This window comes from Arthrobotrys flagrans (assembly GCF_004000055.1).
Source record: "Arthrobotrys flagrans strain CBS H-5679 chromosome Unknown unitig_9, whole genome shotgun sequence".
Taxonomy (NCBI): domain Eukaryota; kingdom Fungi; phylum Ascomycota; class Orbiliomycetes; order Orbiliales; family Orbiliaceae; genus Arthrobotrys; species Arthrobotrys flagrans.
Window position 1 is genome coordinate 3,625,388 of NW_027137551.1, and position 19,339 is coordinate 3,644,726.

Here is a 19,339-nt window from a genome sequence, read left to right on the forward strand (position 1 = left end):
ACATCCCAGCGAATCCAGCCGAACCAGTCCTTTAAAAAAAAAAAAAAAAAAAAAAGACCGGGTACCAGCCTTTTTACCTATGGTGTGATTTCTTTAGAGCAGCAAAAACAAAAACACGAATTTTTTTATATTACGATTTCCTTCGCTGTTGAAAAGGATCATACAAATCACAAACAGAAACAAAATCCACTTCTTAAAGGTGAGATTCTATCTCCAGACTGGTCGGCCACCGCCGTTTTTTCGGGCGTCGGAGTCACCGCCTATGCTTCTTTGTCGACTAGCGAAGGTGCTGTTTGCGTAGGGACCAACTTCATCTGGGACGGTTGTACCTTTTCTCCATCCTCTGTTGCTGGATCCGCTGCTGACCGAACTTGGTCCGCCACGGTCTCCACCAGAGCGACTGCGGATGGAGGATGTAGAGGTAGTTGTGGCGGCAGGGGAGATCATTGAGCTGTTATGATTTGAGGCCTCGGCAGCACGACGAGAGGAGGAAGTAGTAGAAGCGGCGAAAGATGGAGGCCTGGAAGTGGTAGTGAGGTGGTGTGGACGGTGTGGACTGTTGTTAGACGAATATGAAGGTTCTTCTGGGGTTCTGGCTTCAGAATCTGAAGGAGGAGGCGAAGGAGGAGCGAGCTGTGCAATTGCGATCATGACAGAGTAAGTAACAATGTTTTAATATATATGCGATGGAGGAAGCATAAGGCATGGAAGAAACCGGGAGATGGAATGCATTATGTATGCATGTAGGTAAGTAAGTACCTCTGTAGCTTCTTGGAGTTGTTCCTGTAGACAGCCCGCGTTAGTCGGGATGAAACAGGCTAGACAGCCACCGGCCAATTGACGACCAGCTGCAGACACGGATTGGAATGTAGAAAAATGGAGAAGAAGACTGTAGACATACCGACTGCTCTTGGATCTGCTCTTGCTCGTCGACAGCTTGTGCTGTGCTTTCTTGTGACGCCATGGTGGAATGTTACGCGAAAAGGGACCGGGTGAACGACCGAGGGATATAATCGGCTTTCGGGAGGCTAAGGGACTCGAGAGTCGGCTGATCTGTAGGCTGCAGGTGTGTATGTCTGTAGGTATGGATGCCTGCGAATTGATTCGATTGCGAACGAAAAAAAAAAGCGAATCGGACGAAGGTGAGGATGAATTGTAATTGTGAAAGTGGTGATGATGGTAGTTAATATGGGGGAAGGTTGATGGTAGTTAAGTTGACAGGAGAGAAAAGGGAAATGGGAAATTATTCTGGCTCGGGAAGGGGAAGTGGGAAGTGGAAGGAAAGCGGGAGCCAGTCCACCCAAACCGGGGCCAACCCGTCCTGTTAATTTGGATGCTGCACGATTTCCGCTCGTTAGCGAAAGACACACCACCGAAAAGAGCTTAACGGCCAGGGGCGCCGCGGACTCGGATTTCTTTATTATATTAGGCGTCTTAAAAGGTGAGGCAATGATCAAGCCATAGTCGTGTCTTCGTCTTTGTTGGGGTTGTTTAACTAACACTAACGGTGGTAATCACGAAGGGGTCCTTTGTATTTTATATCTGCTCGTGGCTGCACTAATAGCCATGGTACGGACTCGATTCAAGTCAATTCATGCAGGGAGAGGGGTATCCCATCCCCATTCCCCATTCATTCAAATTCAACTGTCCAGAATGCCTCGTCAGCCAGCTCATTGGGGGGGAAAAATGAGATGCGCTGGCAAGGGACCACGAGATGCGATGCCAGGATCCAATCGAACGCTTCCGTCGGCATGCATCATGCACCCAATTGGCCGGTAATGTCGCCCCACACTCACCCCGACTAGTCCCTTTCAGTCAATCAACCAACAACGTCTCGTAGTTGCATGCTGAGGACCCCGCAGTCTGGTGCAAACAGTGATGGAAATGTGAACGTATGACGTTGGGAGTCACATCTGCTTCACATATTACTTAAGTGACCTGTTGGGACGATGCCTCGGATTCTGAGAGAAAACCGTGACGAGGCGTGCAGTTTTTTCGACACGCGTGCACCATCATTACTAACCAACTGCATGATCATGATCAACTAGCTAGGCACTTAGCTAATGTTGACTAACAACCGGAAGTGGATCCTAACTACTTAACCATCGATTGATATAACTTCGGCGGAGGATATTTATCAACATGCATATCTACAAGGATTCTTTTTCTCGGGAAGTTCCGGGGGTTCTACTAATTTATGAAACATAAGATATATCGACATATGCCTGCCGCTTCGACAAAACAACGTGGAACCCATGGCATTATACCCAGCAACTTCGACCTTATAAGCGAATTAAAGAGTACCTATTCGAAGCTTTACGCTGGATGATCAAAACATCACGTGCGGTTAATGTTTGAGAAAATCGTGGCTGCTAGTGATTTTTAAGTGAAATACTAATGCCGTACTAAATTTTGCATTCGGTATCCTAAATACCACAAGCGGCAGTCTCCTGTTCTACGTAGTGTCCGGGACTTACCACTTCCTCGGGCTTACCGGTATGCCACGCATCATGCATCACTGGTTTACAAAGAAGAAGAAGAAGAGGAGGACGATTTTGATTTCGCGATTACTCAGACCCCAGAAACTACTTCAGACATCCTTTTCAACTTAGCTTACATCCCGGCCGATCATCAACCCCCCATACTTGGAGTACTCCGGGGCGAAAATATCTCGACACAGATTGGAGAACGTGAGTTCGGATTGCAGATCATCACAGCAGCTGAAAGAGCCGGCCTCCATTGAAAACCGTCGAACAGCTCGAAGAGACACTGTTTCGATTCTTTGCTCCTGAATATTCAGACAATAATCATTTAGAAATCCAAAGCCAGACCAATGGTTTTATTCAAGGTCTGGAGAAAGTTATACCGTCGAAAAGACCGTCGTACACAGGTCCTTGATCATCTGGCCAGGGGTCACTTAGTTTTCGTAGCCCAGCATGCGGAGTTACTACTATTGGAGTACGTGCGGTAGCAAAAGATTCGCTCAACCTACGGATGCTTTGATTGTGAGTTCGTGTTATTCCTGCACAAACCTAGGATCCGAGCGCGAAAGGGCGCAGTCATATCTATGTCTCCGAAATACCTAAAGGGCTTTCGAATTCGGTCAATAATTTGGCGAAAAGTGTTACTATAAATGCATTCTCTAGTCAGTCGAAGCCAAAGTCAGGTGATACAACTTCCATCACACAACTATTACCCCGGAGAAGAATAAAGGTTTACGAGCAGCCAGTGTTGAGCATACAAACAAGAAACCCAAGGATACCGGCAAAGAGCAGAAAGGTAAAGAAAAAAATTAAGAGCTAAGTAGGGAGGAAGTTGATGCTTACTTATGGGTAACGAAATGAAGACGGCTAACCAACAGGTGATTCCCGAACATTAATGGGAGTATTGGTATCATGATATTCTATTTCGTATTCTATTTATCAAGTTTCTATTGAAATCCAAAACTTTCGAGACTATCTAGCTTTCGGCGTAACTGCTAGCGCTCCACTTCCTCATGTGCATAACTAATTTGAAGTTTTATTTAGCTAAAACTTCTGATATCTTTATAATTTAATGCTGATTGACACCTTCTCCGAATGAAAATAAAAAGTAGTTATGCTGTATTCATATATTTATTATTGACTACAAGGTATGTAATTCATTGTATGAACTTCGGTATCGATATCTCGATCCATGCATCGAAATCGCTAAATTATAAAAGAGAAAGATATAGCCCTCGAATAATCTCGTATGGAACAGCATTGATTGCTCCAACCACACCAAGAAAAAAAAAAAAAAAAAAAAACAAGAACGCCTATGCCATAAACTAAAAATTATACAAAAGAACTAGCCGGGTATAGCAGGAAAAGGAAAATAAAGAAAAAGATAAAGAATATTCATGGAAAAATGGTATGATGAACCGCCTTCTGTACAATATACTATCTTTTACCATCATCGTCATCATCATCATCAACGTTCGCCACGAATCCATACATCACAATACCATGATACAACTTTTGTTCTATGCCCCCTTCGGAGCTTGGTTATCATAGAATCCCGATAACGAAGCCAAAAAAGCCAAGTCCTACTCCTATCAATCCTGGTAGCGAGATCTTGTGTGCTCTTTCACCCTCATTCGTGAAGATATTATCTAAGCCTCCGTTGGGCGGAGGTAACGGACCGTTGTTGTTATTATTCCCTTGGCCATCCCCACCAGCAGGTGTTGAGGATACTGCCTCTGCTGTCTCTGTGGTAGAGCTGCTGGCCTCTACTGATGTCTCTGTAGGGTCCGGTGAAGATGTGGTTTCAATGGTAGAGTTTGTTGGATCAATGGTAGAGGTTGTTTCGGTGGGAGACTCTGTAGAAGATACTGTGGGTGAGTCTTCGACACTTGTAGTTTCTGGTGCGTTGCTGGATGAAGTGGTTGTAAATTTCATGTCCGTGGATGATGAGTTCATAACAGATGTTGTTGTGACCGGTGGGTCAGAGCTGGCAGTTATGGTTGTGACGATAGTCACTTTGCATCGACTGCGTCCGCTCTTGTCGACGAAGCAGCTAGACCCTTTGGGGCAGCAGAAGTCGTTACTTGGGCAGACGAAGAAATTCGCACTATCGCATAGATTATGTTAATTAGCCATCCAAACATCGAGGACTTTGTATCCAGTCATGACAGTACTTACTCTTCACAGACCCTTTCACATGCTGCTTTTCCATCTGCATTCCTTAAGCATTTCCTTCCAGCAGGGCAGCAAAATGCCCTACTCGGACAGACACCAAATCCCTCGTTAATACAAGGAGTGTCATCATTCGCATTCGCAATTCCTTCCACCGTATTCACCAAATCTCCCGAACCTTCACAATCCGTCCCTTCAAGGCAGCAACCTGAATTCCCTCGAATCTGCACACAATTATATCCATCCGGACAGCACCCGCCTCCGGCAGTACAACATGTCTGCCCTGCCGAACAGCAAGAATTTCCAGCACATCCTGTTTGCCCTCTTAGACAACACCCTAATCCGCTGTTGCAGAATGCATTAGGACCACACGATGGCCCGTCCGTAGTACATATTAAACCTTCGGCACCAGAGCCGAGTGCTGAGACTTGTCGTAATCGTAATTTGTTATCCATACTCCTGGGTATCCATCTAGGCAATGGTCTCTTCTCTTGTAACGGGAGAAAGCTGCGTTTCAAAACATCGGATTTAGAAGGTGCAAGTTCGCCTGGTAGGTTGGCGAGCAGCTTCCCCGGCTCTATTTCGTAACTAACATAATCGGCGAGTGTTGCAGGGAGGAGAAAGATGGATAGTAATGATATCGAGAGACTGGGTATTCGCATTTTGAAGGAGTTATATTAATAGTGGGGTAGATGCTATGCTTCCGTGACCTGAAGATAACAGGGATTGAAGGCTCTGCTAAGTATTACCCGTTGCCAGCAGGATCCGTAGATATATGTCGGAGCACCGAGAACTCGATGGGATCAATGGAGATCAAATTATCGTCTAGCGCAATCGTAGTTACCAGGTGCCAGTACGTGATCAGCGGTCTTTTGCGTTGAAAATGTGGTCAGCCGTCGAGTCCGCAACACAATTTCAACCTCAGTTGTCGTAGATGCTTCGAAAAGGCGTCAAGCCAGTTGATAACTTCCAACCGTTAACCTACAATATCAAAAAAAAAAAAAAAAAAAGCTGAAGGAAAGGTAGTGACGAGTGAGAGTAATATCTGTTCAACAGATAACCATCCAGATGGCAAGGAAAGGACAAAAGCAGGGAATATTGCCAGCGAAAAGAAAAGACCGACTTCTCAAACAATGCACGTATCAATCGGCACTGTGGCTAGCAATTCGTCAGAAGGTATTACATAGGAAAAGGAACGAAAGAGGATTGAATACAGAGAAAGAGCGAAAGATGGGAGACAAAAGGCCATACCGCTATTGGCAAAAATGTTTCTTGGATGACTCTGCTGCAAGGTACAGCCCCAAAACGGCATGGTGCCCCTCCTCCCAAGGCGCTGGCAAAGATGAAACTTTCAGCGCGCGACAATTGTGGTTGATAAACCGGCTGTTCAGCCGAAAGGTCGAGGCAGCATAACCACGTCATTCGAACTATGCAACTACTACCTTGAGCACTTTGGGATAGCAAAGCGCCTTCTTTGGAAAACTATTTTAGACTTTGCATAGCTATCGTCACTTTTTCAACTTGGGTATCCCCTCATGACGCTCGCCAATACGATCTCGCATACTCCGAAAGACGATCATTTCAACAAGCATCATCCGTCTATCTATAGCCTGTTCAAAGATGGTTCGTTTTGACCCCTTGACCTGGTTTGTTCAAGGTCAAACGCCGCACTAGTCCCGACAAGGCCGTTTGGGGCTTTGTCAAACGATCTCATTGGCTAAATTCCTGTACGACCCACCAGGGTCACGCCGTCTGTGTTTTAAGCTTCGCTGACCTTCGTTGCTCCATTGGACCAGTTGAAGCGTCTATCAGACAGGATTTTCTAGATGGCCCTGATGGAGTTTTTGGCTCGGACCATTCGGTATCATGACCGATGATGGTCCCTGAATGCCGAGGCCGACGAGCTTACTTGACAGAAGATATTATTCTCCGTAATTAATCTAACCTCTCTTTGAAGCACGATGATCCAGTTAGAACGGCTTACGATGACACCAGTGCTTCCTTAAGCACCATAGCTCAATATCACTAATTATAAAAGTCTTGGGTATATTAAAAACGAAGGAAAGCTTATCGTTTCTAGAACATACCTATATATCCGATAGGATTTGTATTTGTTAATTTCTATAGATCCGCTCAGACACGGCATGCTTTGGCTTTGCCTCGGTCCTCCACTTTTTACGAAGTGCGTTTCCTAAAGGTTTCATGGCTTGGTCGTCGACCCGTCTTTTCCCTTTAGCTGTATAAGAACTTATAAATGCCTCGAGACCCGGTTTAAAAAATCATCGGCCGGCCGGAGCGACATTTGCGTGTTTTGAAATTTGTATGGCGGATTATGCCAGAAATATGGGTTGGAGATTTTCAATCAATCGATCTGGTTATAGATCACAACTGCACTGGACTTGTGAATAGCCATTTTGGGTTTTCCAACAAAAAACAAAATGGGTCCGATATGCTGACCTGTATGTTCGATTTGGAGGATTCCGTTTGAATTCGCTCCTATAGAATAGACCTACAAAGCTTGACAACTTCCTGTGACTTTTAGCAAATTAATCTGGCTCCATTCGCATCATCCGAATATCATAAATTACCATTGGCCTCGTCGCCAGGGGTGAATCTCGTTCTAGCTCAGCTAACTAACTAGCTCTCATGAAGTGGTGACTGAATTCGAAGTGTTGTTATTCCTACAAATGAACCAGACCTGGACCGATCCCTGTCAGGAACATGGCCGGCGTTATACGGTATCAGCTTCCGCTTTGGATCGGTCGACTATGCCGCACGCTTGCATGAACCGTCAAAGATCTTGAGTCAGAGATATAGAGGATGCGCATATATCAAACACTATTTCTTTGGTTGATTTAGGAGATCTATATCTAGATCTCCACTCTTTCTTATAGTTGCATAATCTTATCATCACTTGGTGGTTATACGAATGTGATTGACCGATATTGCAATTCGAAATTCCGAATACCACAAAACAATGGCGACGCCCGAGCTTCCACCCCTCCCCATAGATATACCCTCTTTCCCGAAGTAAACAAAAATAAACCCTTCCGAGAGCTACTTCAGCCACATCTCAACCATGAGAACCGCATCCGTGAACTCTTTGCCCAAGACCCGGCGAATCCAGTACTGGTAAGCAGCCATCTCGGTCTTGTGCCAGTATATGCCGGGCATGAGGGACACATCGAAATCAGAACTAGAGATCTAAATTCCGAATCTGAAGAAGAGAAAGCGAAGTATTATTATGCCAATTGGCGAAGACTAACGTAAAAGGAATGGACACAAGGGGATTATGGAGTTTGAAAGGTTTAAGAAGAATTTTCGGATTTATGGAGGAAGTAAACCTACGTACTCTTTAAACTCCTTTAGCAAAGATGGAATGTATCGAAGCTAAGTGTAAAAATAGGCGCTCTCGAGAATCTGGACTGGAACAACGTCGTCGCGGCTGGACCCAGCGTCATGACAGTGCTTTAACAATCCTAGAAGAAGACCAACGATTCCATAAGCCCCTACGAGAATACTGCGAAAAAACCACCAGACGAGCAAATTCAAAGAAAAGAAGAACCATACATCGATCTATTCATCCACGGTCTCGACGAGGCCGCCGCTTTAAAGAAACTAGAACACGTAGAACCAACAGTTCGAGACAACACTCTCTGGGGAAATGACATGCGTCAGAACCAGAGATACCCTCACAATAGTCTTACAAATCCCTAATCATCTTATTCGGATTCGATTACGTCTATGCTCTAGCATTAGTCGACTACTACACTCCCCAAATTGGGGTGGAATGTGCTTGTGTGGCATACGATGGGAAGCAAATCGATACTACTCCGCGAGGAATCGTATCTTGGATGCTACAATCTAATATGGTTAATGTGTCTCAACTCGATTCCGTGGGAAAGTACGAGCCGTCTCTTTACAAATACTGGTTTCGAGGGTTTGATGTTTTCTATAAGAATCTACAGAGGAATTCTATCGACCCGTCGATATATAAACCCCCGACAAACCGGCTTCATGGACTAGCGAAGCTACTCGTCTACGAAAGGGTCGCAACGACCTTTCGAAATATTTATCGAAACGAGGAACCAACTGATCATGAAGAGGTAGAAGTTGCCGAATGGGAAGTATCCATCAAATACGGTGAAGATTATTGCTATAGACAGGGCCGAGATGGAAAGTGGTTTCCGGTCCACACCAAAGATGAAATTTACGACCAAGATCTCAAGCTCAACGAGTGGATAGGAGAAGCCCAAAATAATCGAGCCGCCTATCTTCACCGTCACCCAGCTTTTGTGGGAAGCCATACCGGAAGAACACCCCTTAAACTAGCCGTACTCTCCAGCTCGCCAGAAATCGTCGATATCCTTATCAACTCGGGGGCTAGACTAACCGTACGGCTCTCAGATGGACGTAATTCATTACACCTCGCAGCCGCAAGGGGAGATCCTGAGATCGTTAAGATTCTACTCCTTAAGGGTGACCAAAACGAAGAGCTAAAAATGGAAAGGGGGATAGAGAGCTAGCAGACAAACGTGCGGCAAGACGCTTGATTCGAAGGGAAGCTTCTGACGACAACATGGAAAGCTTCGAGGACATGGAGTACGATGAGGAAGATGACTTGGATGTTGTATCTACAGTACACGGTGCTACGTTCGTTCCTGTTCATACCGGGGCGTCCTCTTTTGTTGAAGTTACGAAGGAGCCTGGTGACCCGGAAAGTGATGAATTCGACGACACGGATGTCGTAGATGATGTTCTTGATATCAACATGGCGGATAAGGCTTATAGGATGGCACCATTACACTACGCTATTTTGCACGACAACAAAGAAGTTCTTACAATGCTAGTATCTGAGTTTGGAGCAAATATCATTCGCCAGTATGCCTATCATTTTGTCGATTTGGTACTTTGAGTACCGAACACCAATTCGTGATAATCCGATATAGAGTTGCTCCGGACCTTAGTTACCATGACAATAACAGAGGACAAGACCCCGGTATACTACCTATAACTCTAGTCCAATATATCGGTCAAAAGGACCGACGTGAAGACATGCTCAGAACATTGTTGAGATTGGGTGCATCATCGTCGCAGGTTGATGTCCAGGGCACCCCAGCAATAGTACAAATGGTTCAAGGATGGCGCATCTGCGGTCGTATCCGCGCAGCTTTCAACCAAACATACTCCCGATAAATCCCAATCTAACCGTTCTGGGGAATGCCTTGACCGTTGCGTAAGTTCCGAGATTGCTATTTTCAACCCTTAAGACCGTATGGGTTACTAGTATAATTAAACAGCATCTTCCAGCGCGACGAAGGAAAGGCTTTACTCCTCCTAGAGAAGAGTGTTTCTGCTAAACTCGCTGCTGGGGATTTTCGAGGGAAATTATGGAAAAGTCCTGAAACGGATCCCGAAGACGACGAAAATTGGTCCATGCAACCCGCGGAAATGGCAATTAGGAGGGGCTTGCCAGAGGTTTTTAGGAGATGCATTGAGCTTGGAGTTGATCCTTCTAGGCATAATTACATATACGAGCTGTAAACGGTACATTGCTTATGGTGGTAGTTGTAGGAACGAGTTTGTCGAGCCTCTCTCGTAGAATGGTATGGTTAACCCGGGACTGAGGGTTGAGGAGTGGGGATCATGTCCGAAGGATTTGTGGTATAAAAATGGAGAGAATATGGACACAAGGTCTACAAAGAAGCTATAGAAAAGGTCAGGAAATGAAGGATATTGGTTTCTTTAGGGATGTGAACAAGGCGGCGAACTCAGAGACTAATAGAGAACGGCGAATATATAAGTATCAACGGCCGGGATATTTGGATAGTGATGACATCGTCAATTATTGAACGGCCATGGTTGGAATGTTTTAGGGCATTAGGCGATTACAAATGGATATAAGGTTCGTGCAATGGGATTTTGGAATTTAATATTTGTGGTTAGGTACTCCACTACCTCGCTATCACTTGCACCCAGAATGAACCCCAGTGAAAACATCATTACTCCAGCACAGTATGCGTACCAGTTAAGAAAACCCTTTAGGAAATTATATAATAATACCGTATAAACCCTCTAAAGAAAAGAAGAACAGAAGAAATAAAAGGAGCTAGGAGACACTTTGTACACCGATCATACAATACTATGGAATAAACTATGTAAATGTTTGGGAAAGAAATAGAAACCCGGGTGTAGGATATAGAAAAAGCCCAACTATAAAGGATACACGAAAAGACCCACACCACAAGATACCATAACAAAGGAATGCATACCACTTGCGCTACACGAGAAGAAATAGTGATCGTAACCCTCAAAAACCTACCGCAAAAGCAAACAGCACACGACCACCATCCCGAGAAACCTAAGAAAAAAAACAAAAGGCTCGAAACCCGGACAGGATAAAGGGGAGACAACAAGTATAAAAAGGATAAGAGAGGTGAGGCGAAAAGGAAGAAGAGGGGGTATATAACACATTGACGAAGGGATACAAGAAAAAAAAACAAGGGGAATACCGTCAGTACATCCGGAACAAGCCAGCCATGCTAATATGCTACATAGTAAGTTTAAAAGTAAAAGAAGAAAAAGAAAAAATTTGTCGGAGGGCCCCTAACAAACTGAACACGAAGGAACACCTGCCAGGCTTACAAAAACAAAGAACCTATTCCCCTCTTCCTGTTCCCGGTTTATCGATTAAGCGATTAGATAATATTCTGCGACCCATCCTTCCCAATTACTCCATCCGCCGCGCTTGCAATCTCTTTCCCATATTCTTTCCACCTTCGTTGGCTTCCATAGGTGTGCAAATTCGGGCTTGTCTGGGTTCTTCTCCAGTTCTCGTTCTCGGGCCTTGTCTGCATCGAATCCTTTCATGAAGTCCCCGTTGTCGACTTCCCTGTTGCCGCGTGATGTATCCCATTGCGTAAGGACCGCTTCCAGTCTCTCCGGCGTCAGTACTCCGTCATTGGCAACCGCAGCCCTCAGCACCATTAAAAGTAACTTCATGCCTCCAGTGGCCACTAAATAAGCCACGTATGCTCGAACTTCCTGCTCGGTATAAGTGAGACTGTACGGCGGGGTCTGCCAGTCTTCGCTCATCGCATCACCCGGAGACAGTGCATCCGTACTTGAGGCTCCCGGCCAATCCTGATTGCTCGATAACCAGTCGTTTCGTTTTTCCTCGCCCTCGGAGGCCTGACTGTCTCCAGGCGAAGCTGGCGTCGCATTCCTACTGGCTTTTCTTAGCGCCTTCGCCTTGAGTTCCAGAATGGCCTTGTTCTTTTCACGGGGACCTTCGATAAATGGTTTAAACACCACTCCAACGAATATTGCCTTCACGACTTCGAGTATCCACCTCATATCCTTACTTTCGACCTTACTTAGATTATCAGTATCTTCCTTCCAGTATTCGTTCCGGAGATCTCTAAGACGCTTTCTCTCCCAAACTAGGAATTGGTCGTGTGGAAATTGGCTGTCCTTGGCGAGCTTTAATATACTCTTCTTCAACTGTTCCACTTTGGCGTCATCTTCAGCAGACAATAAAGGAAAAGGCATCGTGGCATCGTAGTATGCCTTTTGCTCGCCGTGTGGGTAGTACATCGGTACCTCGCTCCTGACCAGCTTGTCCAAAGAGTAGTTCACAAACTCCCACAAGTGCATCAGGTCTCGATCCACATCGTCCCGGTGACTCAAATCTTCCGGCTCGTGGTTTCCGTGAGCGGTTAATCGGAGCTGTTTCCGACCTTCTTCGGAAAGGAGGAATGTCTTGTAAGCATCGGATTGTAGGATGTCTGCAATATCTTTGACGATTTGGGATTGAGCCTTCAGGTAGCGAATATAGCCGAAACTCGAGTCGATAGAGAACTCAGGGTGAGATTCTGGAGAGTGGGAGGGTCGATTCAGGTATTGGAAAGCGAATATCGAACGTGTGAGAAGCGAGTCGCCCCGTGGATTTGCACCCGCTTTGGCAAGTTCCCGCTCGTAGTAGGCTGAATTATTATCTCGGATTACGTGATTGAGACGGGAACAGGTGTCGTAGAGGGCAGTGTGGGAGCAGAAAGGGAGGTATTTGGAAACTTCGAGAACCAGTTCCGGCGGAAGTGATAGAAGAGTAGCGGTGGGTGTCCATTCCGTCGGTGGAGCTTGTGAGTTAGTTTGGGTCCTTGCTTCTACAGGTAAGGAAGGTTCGGCCGAAGGTGTTAGTTCCTTTTCTTCTTCGAAACAAACATCTTCCATCACCACAGACTTCGAGCTCTTGAGTGGCATTTCCTCCCGTAGCTGTGCTTGCAAGGTCTCCATTTCGTCATCGTAGTCTCGCATGAATACCGACTCAACATCCTCATGACCCTCGTCCACACGTGGCATAACATCGATAGTTAAGGATCGCTGGATTCTGAAGTCCACGTCATTTGTTTCTGGTAATCTTGGAGGGACGCCGGCAGCAGTTTCGTCTGGCGGAGACGAAGTCGTTGAACGTTTCTTTGCATGACTGGTGCCATGATGGCTAGGAGTTCCGGATGATGAATTAGCCATTTTGAAGATCCCCTGGTTATCGGTGTCGGTCTGTTGGTGATGTTCCGGGTACCTCGAATCAGATAGCTGTGGCTCCGACTGGCTGGACTGAACCGAAAATCCCAACGAAGATATGGCCATACTGATGGTGGAAGCCTTTCTCATAGACCCGAGGGATACCGAACGTCGGTCTTTAGTATCGGGAACGACATTCTTCCGAGGTTTCTTCTGTTTCCAGCCGAGGAGTTTCCGGAACTGACGCATCATGCGAGGATTGCAGGAGCAACGTTTGTAGAACGGCGAGGAGGGAAGTTGTTCTCCCCGTTTGGAGATCCTGTAGCTGAACATCGGAGCATTGAGCGAGATTAGCCAGGTGGTTTCTTGGTTCCAAGCGGTAACTGTAACTTTAATCGTTGGTTTGCTTTTGGTTTCAAGTATTCCTCGGGGAAAGAAAATAGAATAGCTGTTTATAACAGCTATTTGTGTATAATTTGTGACTGATGAAGGTGAATGTTTCAAAGTTATGAATCTTCGAACGGAAGTAGATTCAAGAGTGGGTATGGTCTGACGATGACTGAAATGCGGGCAGGGAAGGCAGCAAACAGCAGCAGTAACGAAATGAAATTGAACGGCAAACGGAAAGAAAAGAGTCTGACTAACAGGAGACTTTGAGAGAAAATACCTAGGAAAACGGCAGGCTGGCGAGGTGGCCCCTCAGTGTGAGAAATACTTGTGGATTCTGTTCTGCAGAGCAGCAGCAGTGCAGTGCAGTGCAGCTGTCACCTGGTCAGCGCAGAGGCCCGTATGACGTAGGTGCAGCCTCTCTCTCCCTCTAGATGTCTCTCGACCGAACGAACGAACGAGCGACGATACAGGATAGATAGTGTGTAAAGGGAAGAAGGGAAGAGAACGGAAGGTAGCTAGCTAGGAAGTGGAGAGAGAAGGGGTGAAGTGTGTATATAAAGTAGTGAGAGATGGTGATGGTGATGATGGGGTAGTTAGTACTATAAGGGCAGTGATAATGAAACGTTGGTGTGGGCAATCGCCGAATCGGAAGTCGACAACACAGCGCGGAGGGGCAGCGGGATATAGAAGGCTATGGAGGATAGTCTCGAGGGAGGGGAAGCTATTGATATCTAGAACTCTTCTTATCCAGGCCGACAAAAAAGGACAGCTTTGAACTTAATATCAGCGACGACGAGGAGAAGAATAAAATATAAAAAAAAGACTTCTTCATCAGAGACAGACAAATAAAAGTACATGTCACCATCAGTCCAAGTCCAAGTCCAAACGGGTCACCTTGCCCACAGCTGCAGGTCGCCCCTGTCGCTGGCTTCTGGTCAGTTCACCTGCATCAAATGGTGCAAACTTCCCCAGCCTGCAGTCGACACTCCTCAACTAATTAAATTTATTTCCGTATGGCAGGTTGCATAAATTATACTCTTGGGGAACTTGAAGAGCTCGTTCTGACTTCAAAAACAGCCTTTCCAACCAGTCCTGGAAATCCCGGGTCCTCAGGTTTATATACCCCAAGCCGTGAGGCCGCGATATCAACATCATCAGTCAGGCGGGGTTGATTCGGATTGATTAGCTGGCCAATATGCATTCGGTTTGACCGGGGCTGAACGAATCACAGCTCTTCCAACCCCACCACGCCCGCCGACGGCCGAATGCCTCGAATTTGTCACCCCCAATCTTGTCTTCCCCCCCAAAAAAGGATAAGCACAATGGCTTTTCGGCCCTTTCTCTCGGGTCCAAAAAGAAAAAGCCATTTGGGAAAATTATGCCTCAAACCACTGATTGTGAAATCGAACGGGAATTGAATTCATTGCGTATGCTGCCTCTTTCCTCGGCTCATCTTTTCAAAGATCGATATTCTAGGAATCTTTCCCACCCTTTCCAACCGGTCCAAACATCTACATGAAAGTGGTCAATCACACTTCCTATTTCATCCAGAATATGAAATTGAACACCAAAAAGCAAGCCGGGTGGGTCCGGCGGATCGTGAGCTACAGGCAGTCCTTGCTACCCACACCACACCCCTCGAGCCTTAGCTCCCCTCCTGTTATCGTCATATGAGCATGGGGTCACGAGTATCGTCATATGGCTACCGACGCTGGAACTAGACCCTGGCTGCAAAACGGCGCTAAACTTGCAGAAACATTTCGAACTATTCTCAAAATATTCATAGCTTTTCATCCCATGTTTCTTTCAAAAGACGACCCAACAACGACGATGGTGGAATTCGAAGCGAGGGCATTGGATATGGTTTCTTGCATGTTTAAAAGGAGAGTTGCCTGTGCTGCGCAGGATCAGGATCTTTTCGTGCCGCCTTGCTTGCTGCCGCTGCTGACTCATCAAATAAAACGGGCAACCTTATTCGAAGCTAAAGTGGTCCCACATTGAAACCCTGACTCCTCGAACGTCAACATGGATATAAACCTCTCACGACTTAATCCAGAAGCTGCGTTTTGGAAAGCCTCGTCTGCGACGCGAAAGTGGTGCGAGCCAGACGCGTCCTACATACAGACCCTGCTAATCATAACCAATTGATATTGCATTGCAGAGGTCGTGATGTTGATGCAGAGTTTCCGGCGAGGCAACGCAATTACGCCTAACTTTCGTCCTGAGAGGGACGGTTACTTTTCGATTGATCCTGCCGAAGGGGTCACATGTATGACCGGCCGACTTTATGAATTTCTATCTGTTTGGTCATTGGTTATCTTCATTATTAAATACTCCCGCCGTCGAAAAATAATTTCATTGGAAGGGTATAGCACAACGTCGATTCCACGTAGTCCTCTAGTTAATTCAACCGATGACATCAACCGATAGCTCAATCATCTATTTTATTTTATTTCTTATTTCATTTTTTTATTCCATTTTTTTATTTATAAAGCCTATGCCTTCTTCATATAGCAGTATAGCACGAACGACCAGCTATAGGACTAACCTTCCTTTTATTCATAAATTATCTATCGTGACAATCTAAGGGTAATATAATACGTAATATTATGTACAAGCCAAGCAAGCTACTTCGTCACTCAACCACGCTGATGAAAATTCCGACCAAAACTTACAATTAAAATTCGCCATCGCCGACGTATTCGTATATACACCCCAAGAATTCGACCGGGGCCGTCTGTAGGTCTACTCTCACGAGATCATACCCTTCAACTCCCTTTACAACTCCTTAATCCCAAAGTATCCAAAATCCGCATCAAACGCCGCCTCGAAAGCATTAAAAAACCGACTCCCAGTATTCAAATAAACCCTCGTCTCATCCTTCCTAGTCGAATACGAACTCGGCAAGTGACTCCCTCCGGTTCCCACACTATTATAATTCAAATATCCCATCTCCTGTCCCGAATTCGGTATATTCAACTTCACGCTCAAACCGCTAGCTGGCGGCGCAGTCCCTGTGGATGGAATATCAGGTGAAGTAATATAAGACTTTGTGATTCCTGTATCCGGGAGGAAGTAGCCGGCACGACAGGTTTGTGCGTTAGTACTGGTTCTGAGACACATGGGTGGCATTGACCAGTCCATGGAGACTGTTGAGTCCTTGTTTAAAGTATGGAATTTGAAGGCGTTGGTGTTTGCGAGGGTTAAACCCCAGTAGATGCCAGTTTTGGTGACTACGTAGCCTGTGATATCGATGGTTGTTAGAGTCTGTGAGAAATCGTGTAGTTAGAGTCATAGAATACGTACCATTGCGATAATTACACCCAGTCGTCGGCAAATCCCTCCAGATGCCCCTCACGTTCAAAAGGGGATTGGTATCAGGCGTACACTGCGTCATACCATCCGCTCTCCTTCCATATCCAATACCCATATACGCCCCTTCTGCGGGCTTTTCGATAAAGCTTACAAGACAATTACCAGCATTATCAATTTTCCCGCATTCAAGCTTTTTGTTGAAGACTAATACGGGGATTTCGGAACGGATAATGGGTTTCCAGGATAGGTCTTTGAAGGTGACGTTGACGTTGACCCAGTAGCCTTTGTAGAGGAGGTTGGAGGAGGAGAGGTATTTCCAGCCCGGGCGGGATTTGTCGGTTGAGGGCCAGGATTTGCCGAAGTGCTCGGTCCAGGTTACTTGGCCGATTGTGAAGCCGGTCTGTGAACTTAAAGTTAGAAAGGATTTGCCACATGATGGTGGGGAGGGTGCTTACGGAGCCAGTATCAACGATTAATCCCTTTGGGTTATTACCCCAGATATTAACGCCATCAACGTCAATATAAACCCTTGGACCGGAATGATCAGGAAATTGCTCAGCCCTGGTACCGACGTTGGTGAAGGGGATGAATGCAGAACAAAGAGTTTGGAAGTTAAGACCGATACTGTCAAGAACGCCTGCAGGTCTAGCATTGATATCCGCAGTAGAAACGGGGGTGTGAGTATGAACGGGTACTTCTACACGACCTGTAGGGAGGGTTATGATTTGGAAAGCGACTTGGTCGTGGTCGATGGTTCTTTTGGCCACTCGGGTTCTGGTTTCGGGATCGCTTGGTCTGATTTGTTCCTCCGGATCAGGGTCTGCGTGTTTTTTTGCACGTTTGGCAATATAAGGGGTCGGCTCGGCCCGTTTTGCGACTCGAGTTCTAGTGTCTTCCGGATCCGTCGGTCTGAGTTGTTCCTCCGGGTCCGGGTCTGCATATTTTCTAGCCCTTTTCTCAACGGGGGGGGCTGTTGGTTCGGCCCTTTTGGCGACTCGAGTTCTAGTGTCTTCTTCTGGCCTGATTTGCTCTTCTGGATCCGGGTCTGCATATTTTCTAGCCCTTTTCTCAACGGGGGGAGCTGTTGGTCCAACCCTTTTGGCGACTCGGGTTCTGGTTTCGGGATCGTTTGGTCTGATTTGCTCTTCTGGGTCCGGGTCTGCATATTTTCTAGCCCTTTTGTCAACGGGGGGAGCTGTTGGTTCGGCCCTTTTGGCGACTTGGGTTCTAGTATCTTCTTCTGGTCTGATTTGTGCTACCGGGCCCGCAACATACGGAGTCCGTACGGCCCGTTTTGCAACCCGAGTTCTGGTTTCCGGGTCCACCGGTCCGATCTGTTCTTCGGGATCGGGATCCGCATACTTCCTCGCCCTTTTCTCGACGGTTGGGCATGGCTTTGCCGGTTTAGCCCTCTTAGCGACCCTTGTCCTAGGATCATCCGGCCTACTCTGCTCTTCAGGATCCGGATCCGCTACTTTTTTCGCACGAGGGCTGATTTGTTCTTCTGGATCCGGATCCGCAACCTTTTTTGCCCTTCGGACGGCTCGAGGACCAACTTGTTCTTCCGGATCTGGGTCTGCGGCTTTTCTGGCTCGTTTGAGTATGGCGGTTGGAGCAGCGAGGCTTTCTTCCGGGTCTCGTCGAAGAACTTCGGTGGGTGCTGTGAGGCCTTTTTCGCCCGGACCGACTGTGGCGATTCGCGCGCAGTCAAAGACTGCAGCGTGGGCGGTGTGGATCAGGAGGAGGGGGAGGATGGCGGTGAGCTTCATTTTCCTCGAGGGGGAGAAGAATGGACTGATCTTCTGTAGGGATAGTTTTATATGACTTCAAATAGAATAGAGAATATATAAATTAAAATAGAGTAGATGATTACTGAAGTTTCTTGGTGGATGAAAGGAAGATTATGGGGGGCATTTGATTCCTATTTATCCTCCAAAACTACCAAGAGAAACCACACCGTCTACTCTGTACATCAACAATTGATATTGATTCGAGACTAGTTTAATTTAAACCATCCATATCCCCAACCCCCAAATCTTCAAATCCCGAAAGCCATCAAAATAGCCTAACATCCAAAAAAGTAAAATCCAAGCGATCGTAGCGAAACCATGTGGATGTGGGCGCACAAAAAGGTCCATAATGGCAAATCCCGCAGCAATGCAGGTTCCCCAAATATCTCGTTGGACCTTGTCCTATTGTTGTATTTTTTGTTATTCCGTCCCACGTCAATTGCGCCAAGCTGGCCCTTGCACTTCAGCCCTACGAGGCACCGAAAGCAAACTATGGCTCGGAAGGTGATTCCGAGGTGTAGATATGGGTTTCATTATTCTCCTTCTATATGTTGCATGATTTCTTTCCGTTTAATTTTCAGAGGGGATGGGTATATTCGGGCAACAAGTTGTTACATGGTTAGGAACAAAGGTAAGGGAAAGTGTGTTGGAAATGTGGCTTTTTTT

General features: G+C 46.3%; 6 protein-coding genes across 8 annotated transcripts; 2 read left to right on the forward strand and 4 right to left on the reverse strand.

Annotated features, from left to right (window-relative positions):
- Positions 1–207: 207 nt before the first annotated feature.
- DFL_006416 (uncharacterized protein) lies at positions 208–964 on the reverse strand (the record flags this gene model as incomplete). 2 transcript variants are annotated; one of them, XM_067635839.1, is made up of 3 exons in its annotated part: positions 208–633; positions 760–783; positions 902–964. In XM_067635839.1, the coding sequence occupies 3 exons, from the start codon at positions 962–964 to the stop codon at positions 208–210; spliced, it is 513 nt and encodes a 170-aa protein (XP_067490228.1). The 2 variants fall into 2 exon arrangements, with proteins under 2 accessions (XP_067490228.1, XP_067490229.1); XM_067635840.1 differs by lacking the exon at positions 760–783.
- Positions 965–4,028: 3,064 nt separating this feature from the next.
- On the reverse strand, positions 4,029–5,317 carry DFL_006417 (uncharacterized protein; the record flags this gene model as incomplete). Its single annotated transcript, XM_067635841.1, has 2 exons — positions 4,029–4,590; positions 4,662–5,317. 2 exons carry the CDS (start codon positions 5,315–5,317, stop codon positions 4,029–4,031), a joined length of 1,218 nt encoding a protein of 405 aa, XP_067490230.1.
- A 3,207-nt stretch (positions 5,318–8,524) lies between these two features.
- DFL_006418 (uncharacterized protein) lies at positions 8,525–9,181 on the forward strand (the record flags this gene model as incomplete). Its single annotated transcript, XM_067635842.1, has 1 exon — positions 8,525–9,181. The coding sequence occupies one exon, from the start codon at positions 8,525–8,527 to the stop codon at positions 9,179–9,181; it is 657 nt and encodes a 218-aa protein (XP_067490231.1).
- Positions 9,182–9,234: 53 nt separating this feature from the next.
- On the forward strand, positions 9,235–9,851 carry DFL_006419 (uncharacterized protein; the record flags this gene model as incomplete). Its single annotated transcript, XM_067635843.1, has 2 exons — positions 9,235–9,536; positions 9,605–9,851. The coding sequence occupies 2 exons, from the start codon at positions 9,235–9,237 to the stop codon at positions 9,849–9,851; spliced, it is 549 nt and encodes a 182-aa protein (XP_067490232.1).
- A 1,494-nt stretch (positions 9,852–11,345) lies between these two features.
- On the reverse strand, positions 11,346–13,427 carry DFL_006420 (uncharacterized protein; the record flags this gene model as incomplete). 2 transcript variants are annotated; one of them, XM_067635846.1, is made up of 2 exons in its annotated part: positions 11,881–11,930; positions 12,032–13,427. In XM_067635846.1, the coding sequence occupies 2 exons, from the start codon at positions 13,425–13,427 to the stop codon at positions 11,881–11,883; spliced, it is 1,446 nt and encodes a 481-aa protein (XP_067490234.1). The 2 variants fall into 2 exon arrangements, with proteins under 2 accessions (XP_067490233.1, XP_067490234.1); XM_067635845.1 differs by having other exon boundaries at positions 11,346–13,427.
- Positions 13,428–16,346: 2,919 nt separating this feature from the next.
- On the reverse strand, positions 16,347–18,652 carry DFL_006421 (uncharacterized protein; the record flags this gene model as incomplete). Its single annotated transcript, XM_067635847.1, has 3 exons — positions 16,347–16,810; positions 16,875–17,283; positions 17,339–18,652. 3 exons carry the CDS (start codon positions 18,650–18,652, stop codon positions 16,347–16,349), a joined length of 2,187 nt encoding a protein of 728 aa, XP_067490235.1.
- Positions 18,653–19,339: the final 687 nt, after the last annotated feature.